The 10,582-nt window shown below is 32.2% G+C and overlaps 1 protein-coding gene across 1 annotated transcript in view; it reads left to right on the forward strand.

Annotated features, from left to right (window-relative positions):
* The first annotated feature begins 4,025 nt into the window (after nucleotides 1–4,025).
* LOC148939194 (pH-sensitive chloride channel 2-like) overlaps nucleotides 4,026–10,582 on the forward strand; it is a 168,157-nt gene continuing 161,600 nt past the window's right edge. The window contains exon 1 of the mRNA XM_089106621.1: nucleotides 4,026–4,099. Coding sequence (XP_088962747.1) covers nucleotides 4,074–4,099 — 26 coding nt within the window. The 5' untranslated portion in view covers nucleotides 4,026–4,073. The remainder of the gene's footprint in view (nucleotides 4,100–10,582) is intronic.

The following is a 10,582-nucleotide window of genomic DNA, read 5'->3' on the forward strand; positions in this document are numbered from 1 at the left end:
ATTTCTGTATTGTGGATCCAAGAGGTGAATTCAAGAAAGAGTTTGTTACTTACTTACTTACAATTTTTTCATAATGACATATCCAACAACGGATGTTGATAAAGAATTTATTCATCCTGATACCTAGATTTTGTCAATGTTATCCCTTGGGTCTGACGATAGATGGATGCAAATTCCTTTTCTTACATCTCCGATGTTTTAATAGACATTCTAAACGTTTGATATACTAGCATACTCTAAAAATAATGAACACATAACAATGTAATGCATAATATATATTTAATGAAATAATGCTATGTAGAATATTAACACAAAAATATATTATGATACATTATTAATATCAATGATCAACTTTGGATATTTTGAATCTGTTCCATAAAATAGTTCACCATGTTCTCTCATGATAATGTAGCTATTGTCTTCTCTTAGCTCGTAATCAGTAGAATAATCATTATTCCATTTTGAGTCATACACAATCTTTACTGGTATGTCACCGACAGGTTCAATATGCGTTTCGTCTTTGGTATTATGGGGGTCATTGACTGTTTGATCAATGGTAGTAACGTTTAGTGGCACTTTGTTTTTCATCGATTCATCCTTATATTCCATATTAATATTTTCTACCAATGCCCTTTTTATTTTTCCGGGAATTTCACTGTGTTTACAACAAACTTTTTACACAGGTAACAGTTTCGGCACGTAGAAAAGATATGGTTTATGATATTAGTAGAAGAGTAGGCCTTTCTTCTTTTGACCTTCCATTGAATGCTAATACCCGAATGCTGACGATAGGATGTATCAGTAGGTAATGTGTTACCTACAACAGTAGCAAGGAGTTGTCCTCTATCATCAATGATTATTTTTATGTTGGCATTCTCTTTGAGTGCAATCATCTCTGGAGATCTTAATCTCGCATATCCACTCACATAAGAGTTGAATTTTTTCGGTACTCCAAAGAAATTTGATTCCTTACTGTCATGACAATGCAAGCAATACCTTTCGGATAGTGCTGCCACTTGTACTTGCTCCATAGTTTAAATACTTCTCCTTGTCAGCATTCAATGTTACAATGACACTATCATGTGAACACACTTTCTTAAAATGCTTCATCTTCACTTTTTTAAAGATATGACTTATGTGTTTATCGTTCCACTGCGTTAAAAATACTGATTTAATACATGTAATAAACTAGGTAGTGTCGATAACCCGCCATAAAGTACCAGAGGGGAAACCGCATCGTGTCTCTGAGCAAGCATAGAGTACAATTGTTATAGCCATAAGCATATTTCATGTCATTTTAAGATACGTAAAAAAAGTTGAATAATTTCGGTCCCAAAAAAAATTTTTCCAATAAAAAAAGCGCTACTGCAAACAATATTTTTCTAATAGTAAAAGTCACGACTAACATTTCTATATCATTCTCATTTTGAATTTGGAAAATATTAATGTGATTTTTGTTTATGTTTTAAGTATATTACATGTCATTCTAAGAGGTGTAAAAAAAGTTGAAAATATAAAACATGTTAAAAAAATAATAAAAAAAAGTTAAAAAAAATTTCAAAAAAATTCAAAAAATGGGGGGGGGGCAAACATTTTTGGTGAGGGGCCCCTTGGAGGTTGGAGGCATGGGACCTTTGGAGGTTGAGGTCCTTGATGGTTAGGGTCATTGGTGCTTCTGATCCATGATGCTTCAAACCTATAATCACCTCACTACTTGATTTGCAAGGATTTCTATGGATTGTTCTGAAATTCTTTATTAAAACACTTTTCTTGCCATCTACATCTCTCTTAGTATCAACTTTTTAGTATACTATAACGCTAGACCATATTTTAAATTGGCAACACTGTTCAAATGCCACTTGTGTATTATACAGAACACATCGAAGAAGTAAAGCTAGGTCAAGTCACAAGGTCATTCTATCATCGTTAACCATTTTCATAGATTGATTTTATTTCAAATTTATAACAAATTGCTTGAGTTAACAAGCCCTTCGGAGTTACCTTAACTGATAATCAGTTTAGCCCTTTTTTCTACCACCTCTATACGGTCCGATCACTAATTAGGATCATTCACACCCCTATTATTCAATCAACAAATAATATCAATTCGCAAATGCTATACTTTTTTCGAATATAGATTTATTTTTTGGTAAATGATTTAACACCATATGCAAGTCAATTCTAGACAAGATGCAAGGTACCTTCAGCCTAGAGGTTATTAGTGTCTGACAATTTTTGAGTCGGCTTGGCTGTATCTTTATTAAAAACATTATTTATACGAAGAACATGATTTTCTTACCCTATGACAGAAACCAGTATTTTTTACAGAAGGCGCAATAAACCTTTTGAATACGTAATGTGATGATCAAAAGTTTTGGCTTAGAAACATGTGTCTAAACCAGTCTGATTGCATTACACAATCTCAACCATAGTTCCAAATATAACAAGTTTGATCACTTTGCTTGGAAAGGTACCAAGGAACAAAAACCAAGCAAATAGCATGGTAAGGAACATAAACTTCTAGAAATGGAACATAGATGCATGGGGCTACTCACTCTCTTTGAAAAGGTGTAGAGCATCAAGCAAATAGCACTGTGATTCCTATAGCTTCAAGCAAATCTATATGGGCATGCTCTGGAAAGGTACCAAGGAACATAAACCATGCAAAAAGCACGGTAAGGAACAAAAGCTATGCAAATAGCATGATGATTTCTAGGGGCGTCAGCAAATAGCACAGTGATTCCTAGGGGCGTCAGCAAATCCAGAAGGTCAACTCTACTGATGGGTAAGACTAAGCTTGATGAAACTCATATATTTAAAATCAGTATAAAAATTCAATTCTTTTGATGTATCTATTGGTATCAAAATTCTGTTTTTTAGAGTTTCGTTTACTATTGAACCGGGTCGCTACTTACTTACAACTCGCTACCACGAACTGTTTGAAACTCTTGCTTACCTGTCAAAATTTTCATTGCGTAATTCAGGGTTGGCTCAGCAAAATTTCACTAACTCACTTGCAACAAGACACATATGTTTTTTTTTTAAACTAGGCACTGATGTTTTGTAAACACTGATTTTTGAAAAAACAACAGAAGTTACGAAGAAGGAAAATTTACATAAAGCACCATTTCAAAAATATTAATCAACAGTACAATCTTCTTAAAGCATGGATACAAATTAGCATGTAAAAATACCATAGGTGAACAATAACTTCATCATTTTTTTTTACAAGTAAGATTGCTGCTGTCGTTGTAAAAAAAGAAAATGTTCTGCTTTCGCCATCTACGTTAGGAACAAAATATAAGTTTTTATAATTGTATTGATATATATATATATATATATATATATATATATATATATATATATATATATATATATATATATATATATATATATATATATATATATATATATATATATATATATATATATTTTATATATATATATATATATATATATATATATATATATATATATATATATATATATATATATATATATATATATATATATATATATTATATATATATATATATATATATATATATATATATATATATATATATATATATATATATATATATATATATATATATATATATATATATATATATATATATATATATATATATATATATATATATATATATATATATATATATATATATATATATATATATATATATATATATATATATATATATATATATATATATATATATATATATATATATATATATATAATTAAATATTAAACAAATACGACGCGTTTTTAACCACAAAATGATTTTTGGATTTTCTCCACCCACGCACTAAATTGATTTATGAGTCACCCCTACTGTAGTGTGTGTTCAATCATAATCTAACACTAAACAATTTTATTATGACTTTATATCATTATCGACGTCAAACACTTAAATAAATAAATTTGATGAACAAATATCCCAGGTTAAGATTATTTTAATCTGAGAAGTAATTAAAAGGCATATTTATTGTCCAAGGTAGCAAAGGTTTCCTTAGTCTCTGTTATCTTATGCTGGGTGTTAAAGCTTGAAAATATCAGTTAGTGTGACATGTTCCATTGGTTTTTACTTTTCATGTAAGTTCCAATCTTATACTTTTTTTTAGTTGTGAGTACCCTTATTCGAAATTAGGGAGAGTTCTGGATTACCGACAGGGAGGAGCTATTGCTGAAATTCTCAAGTTGATGGTAGGTTATCTCTGTGTGACCATGTAGGCTACAGTTAGGAGGGGGGGGGGCGTAGTCTTTTGGATTCAAGCCTCCAAAAAATCATGAAAAAATATGTTTTTTTTTCAAAATGAAAATATTTTTCATATAGTTCGCCTAATATTATTAGAACCTTTAAGTGATTTTGGTTGTGATAACCAGAGCCAGGGACGTACGCAAGGGGGGGCCTGCGGGCCCGCCCCCCCCCCCCGAAATCTCACGATTTTTTTCATTTTCCCATAATTTTCTGATTTTTCTCATAGAATAATGGGTTTGAAGGGTTTGGCCCCCCCCCCCCCGAAACAAATTGCCCCCCCCCCCGAAACAAATTCCTGCCTACGTGCCTGACCAGAGCCGTCACCGTATTGGAGGGAGAGGAGATGCCCTATCCCCAATGTTTTTGGGTACCACGAAAATACTGGCAAGTCATATAAAGAAATCTCGAATTTGGCCTGTAAACCCAGCAGTTTTCCCGACTCTTGCCATAATTTTCAATTTTGTTAAATAAAGAGCATGAAAATAGTGACCTGACATATACCGAAATCTCAATTTTGGTCGGTAAATGCAGCGGTTTTACTCACTCTTGCATGCAGTGATTTTACGCATCGTATTCAAAACAGACATTACGTTAATTATTGAAAAAAAAACAACACAGTCGGTAAAAATGAGCAACCAATCGGTAGAATCCCCCCCTCAAATATTTTGTCTAGTAACGCGGTGATGATTTCACTTGTCTGAAACCAGGGTGTATTTTGGATTACGGGCAGGGAGTGACCACAACGGAATTTCTCAAGCTGAGTTTTATTTACTTGTAGGCTATTTGTAGCGGGACGAGGCGTTTCCACCTTACCCGGCATCTGAACGAAATTTTGCTTGTAGGTTATTTAGCACGCATGTAGATACAGCGGCCGGGATTTTTGGGCCAAGCCCCCCAAAAAATCTAGAAGTTTTCTTGATATTATTCCAAAACCAGGAATACTTTTCATATAATTTGTCTTTTTTCCCAGAAACTCTTAGTGTTCTAGTTTACTTTTAAGCATTTAATCTTCTAATACCTTTAACTGTTTTCAATTGTGATGTTTACGTTTGTTTGAAATTGGTGAGTCTTATGGATTTCGAGCAGGGAGGGGCCAGAGCTGAAATTTTCAAATTAAGTCTCGCTGGTAGTTTTACCTTTTATTCAAATTTAGAGGAAGGGGTGGGGTTTTTGGGGTGCAAGCTCCTTTCGAATCTAGAAAGTTTTAACGGTTTTAAATCCCAAAGATTTTCCATACAATTTGCCAGTTTTATACGTCTTTTACGTTTTACCACCCTTAGATCTAGTCCCCATTAGGAAAAAATGGCGGGCATGTGCCTGTTTAGGCTTATATACGATCTTTTATATAAATGAAATTTAAGGCACGTTTGATTTTGTGTAACTAAGACAAGAATATGCTCATGAAAACTGGCTCGCTGGCATTACACTACCTGGTTAGCTCTTTTCTAAATTAATCCCTTAAGTTGCATTTACATATATGTGTCTAGATAAACTTAATGCTTAAGCAAGTGGATTACTGGATTTACATATCACGATTTGTATGTGAACACCACAGACAGCACATGTCTTTTTCTTAAATGATTTATATCATTAGAATGATTATTTGCTTTTAACTTTATAAAAGCTATAATCCATTCTTCCCCTTAACAGCAAAAAGTTAAACAAAGAGACTATCAGTATGAAGTCTTACATCATGAAAAATCTTTTAACAAACTTTTCCAAATAAAATTGATCAGAATTTATTCTTAACATAGGGGCTATGGGGCTCTTCAGGCCTAGGTGCCTTCAAATTTCCATTTTACAATTTCACCATGTTTTCTCACAATTGATCTAAACTTCGGGGGTGACTCACTATCTCTCCTGAGATGTGAGACCTCTTCCCAATAAAGTCTCAAAGACTCGGTTGAACGAGGAAGTACCTTGCTCTGACATTCTAGTTAAATTACTAGCTATATAGCTTAGGAGTATCAGGTGTATCTTATTAGGTGTATCTTATGCATTAAGCGTATCTTTGGTGTTTCAAGTAGATTGGGCTAGAGAGGGAACTGTAACCCTTATTTAAGACTGTAAAAATTTACTTTCTGTATTAAAAAAGCTCACACAGAGTATTGTTAATCTTAGTCTAACGTAAATTACCCCTTCTTGCCTCCATCTATTCACACCACAATTCAGGCCTTGGTACCTTTAATTAACCAAAATTCACCATTAAAATAGTCTTGTTATTATCATGACCAAAACATTTTTACCGATACACATTTACCTTTAAGGCATTAAATCTTAAGAAATCCTTGCTCTTATTATAATTAAACTATAAAAAAATATGTAACAGCAGGGGCTAATATAATTGTTTAACCTCAGTTTTGGGTTTTCAATTCCTTTTAGATTGGCTTTAGGTCTTGAAAATGTAATTCCTGTGATTTCAGTAGGCCATATCAAGTCTTTTTTCATAACCTACCATTGTGTAGTTTTAGGACAGTATTTACAGGACTGTATTGGTGCAAAAATATTGTTTTATCCTGCTTTCTAGGGCTATAATGAGATAAAGGTTGAGATGGCTAAGATAAATTTTGTGTATAATGTCTGACAGATTGCCAAAGATCTTACTTTTCCATCAGCTATATAGAAAAAACAGGTCATAGAAAAAACAGCCCATCTCTTAATTAGGTAGAAGGTTATAAGGATATATTTAAGGGACATTTGGGTTTCAGTGGGCAAAAAAGGGAGGCTTGGGTAAAGTTCTACGAAATCATATTATTTAGTTAGGACTAAAGTGAATACACCATTTGATGCCTTTTTTTTGCTGATTACAAATATAATAAGCATTTCTATTGGAAATGAATTTCAGTAAAATAAAAAAAGGGTGGTAGTATTCCATTTTTTTGTCAGCAGAGATATTTATATCCTGATATTCTGCTGTATTTTAAACATACCCTGGTTGCGCTTAGAGTATAAAGGGGGTTACCAGCCCGGACAGGGCTCCATATATGGGCAGAGCCTCCCTAGGGAGAAAATACGGTTAATGGGGTCAATGACATAAATTTCCAAGGTCGATATTGTTGTTGTTGTTTTTTTGACCATTTGCATAAAGTCATTTGGGAGAACACATGGTTAATTAAAGCGATTGGGAATTTGCAACTCCTGTGCTGTCAGTCATTAATCAAATTGTTTCCGGGCAAAGTTTAATAATGTCTGACAGGTACTGTCAATCATTAATCAAATTGTTTCCATGCGAAGTTTAATAATGTCTGACAGGTGATGTCAAGATTGATTGATATGTCACGAAATGGGAATTAATTTGTTGTTTCTAAGGGGAATTATTGATTCACGAAAGGGGAATTAATTTGATGTTTCTAAGGGGAAGGTGGGGAAGAGATATATTGATTGCGTAATCGAAGGGAGAGAATCCCCGAGAAATTGATTACATAATCGGTAGAACCCTATAAGGAGCTCGTGACGGGAATCCTTTTATGGGCATAGAATGACGTAATCAACTAGGACAATTGGATTTCTGAGAAATTGATTACATAATCGGTAGAACCCTATCAGAAGGTCATGACGGGGATCCATTTATGGGCATAGAATGACGTAATCAACTAGGACAAATGGATTTCTGAGAAATTGATTACATAATCGGTAGAACCCTATCAGAAGGTCCTAACGGGAATCCATTTATGGGCATAGAATGACGTAGTCAACTACGACAATTGGATTTCTGAGAAATTGATTACATAATCGGTAGAACCATATCAGAAGGTCCTAACGGGAATCCATTTATGGACATAGAATGACGTAATCAACTAGGACAAATGGATTTCTGAGAAATTGATTACATAATCGGTAGAACCCTATCAGAAGGTCATGACGGGAATTCATTTATGGGCATAGAATGACGTAGTCGACTAAGACAATTGGATTTCTGAGAAATTGATTACATAATCGGTAGAACCCTATCAGGAGGTCCTAACGGGAATCCATTTATGGACATAGAATGATGTAATCAACTAGGACAAATGGATTTCTGAGATATTGATTACATAATCGGTAGAACCCTATCAGAAGGTCATGACGGGAATTCATTTATAGGATATAGAATGACGTAAGCGACTAAGACAAGCAAGTTACTTTCTTAATGTCCCTCCTAAACCCATTTTGCAACTTGAAGTACGGTTATGGTTTACCTTGTCACAGTTACATTTTCTTGATTTTTCAAAGTTAATTTTTAATTTATTTCGTTGAAATCCAAGAGTTGGACTATTACATAATTGTATGGTAGATTTTTAAATTGTAACAGTTACATTATCTTGATTATTAAAAGATAATTATTTATTTCTTTAGTTTAAAAGCAAGAGTTGGAATATTACAGTAGATTTTGGTCGTCGTTTAAATTGTCACAGTTAAATTTTCTTGATTTTTAAAAGTTCATTTTGAATTTCTTTCGTTAAAATGCAAGATTTGGACTATTTCAGTAGTGCTTGGTTGTGGTTGACATTATATAAGTTTCATTGTCTTGATTTTTAAGTGATAATTTTGAATTTATTTTTTTGAAAATCACGAGTTGGAGTATTTAAGTAGTGTTTGCTTATGGTATACATTGTCACAGTTAAATTTTCTTGATTTTTCAAGTTCATTTGAATTTATTTCGTTGAAATTCAAGAGTTGGACTATTTAATAAGAGTTTGGTTGTGGTTTACCATGTCACAGTTACATTTTCTTGATTTTTCAAAGTTCATTTTGAATTTCTTTCATTGAAATTCAAGAGTTGGAATATTTCAATAGTGTTTGGTCGTGGTTTACCTTGTCACAGTTACATTTTCTTGATTTTTCAGAGTTCATTCTGAATTTCTTTCCTTGAAATGCAAGAGTTGGAATATTTCAGTTGTGTTTGGTTGTGGTTTACCTTGTCACAGTTACATTTTCTTGATTTTTCAAAGTTCATTTTGAATTTCTTTCGTTGAAATGCAAGAGTTGGAATATTTCAGTAGTGTTTGGTTATGGTATAAATTTTCACAGTTACATTTTCTTGATTTTTAAATGTTCATTTTTAATTTCTTTAGTTGAAATGCAAGTGTTGGAATATTTCAGTAATGGTTGGTTGTGGTTTAACTTGTCGCAGTTACATTATCTTGATTTGTCAAAGATCAATATTAAATTCTTTATTTGAAATGCAAGAGTTGGAATATTTCATTAGTGTTTTGTTGTGGTTTACCATGTCACAGTTGCATTTTCTTGATTTTTCAAAGTTCATTTTGAATTTCTTTCGTTGAAATGCAAGAGTTGGAATATTTCAGTAGTGCTTGATTGTTGTTTACCTTGTCACAGTTACATTTTCATCATTTATCAATGTTAACTTTTAATTTTTTTCCTTGAAATGCATATGTTGGAATATTTCAGTTGTGTTTGGGTATTGTTTTCCTTGTCAGAGTTAAATTTTCATGATTTTTCAAATTCAATGTTGAATTCCTATAGTGGAAATGCTAGCATGTGACGAGTACAGTTGTTTTTTGTTGGGGTTTCCCTTGTTAAAGTTACAGATTAAAAATCTTTAATTGTTAAAACAGAATTTATTTAGTTGTTATGTAATAGTTGGACTATTTCGGTAGAGTTTGGTTGTGGTTTACCTTGTCACAGTTACATTTTCTTGATTTTTCAAAGTTCATTTTGAATTTCTGTCGCTTCAATTATATATTTTTTATATTTGTGTTTTTTGTGTGTGTTTTTGACAGTTTAAAATATAAACTATATATCTTTATAATATATCATTTTGTAAATATTTAGAATATAATCAAGATTATTAATCATAAAGTATTTTTTTGTAGTTGTTTAAATAGACAGATTTAAATATTATTGTTTAATCAAAGTTCATTTTTTATTTCAATCATTGTAATGCAAGAGTTGGAATATTTTCGTAGTGGCTGGTTATGGTTTACCTTGTCACAGTTACAGTTTCTTGCTTTTTCAAAGTTCATTTTGGATTTCTTTCGTTGAAATGCAAGTTGGGATATTTCAGTAGTGTTTGGTTGTGGTTTACTTTGTCACAGTTACATTTTCTTGATTTTTCAAAGTTCATTTTGAATTTCTTTCATTGAAATGCAAGAGTTGGAATATTTCAGTAGTGTTTGTTTGTGGTTTACCTTGTCACAGTTACATTTTCATGATTTTTTAAGGTTCATTTTGAATTTCTCTCGTTGAAATGCAAGAGATGGAATATTTCAGTAGTGTTTGGTTGTGGTTTACCTTGTCACAGTTACATTTTCTTGATTTTTCAAAGTTCATTTTGAATTTCTTTCGTTGAAATGCAAGAGTTGGAATATTTCAGT

The sequence above is a fragment of the Artemia sp. Qi Xiang Cuo genome, chromosome 21 (genome assembly GCF_049724085.1).
Source record: "Artemia sp. Qi Xiang Cuo chromosome 21, ASM4972408v1, whole genome shotgun sequence".
NCBI classification, from domain to species: Eukaryota; Metazoa; Arthropoda; class Branchiopoda; order Anostraca; family Artemiidae; genus Artemia; species Artemia sp. Qi Xiang Cuo.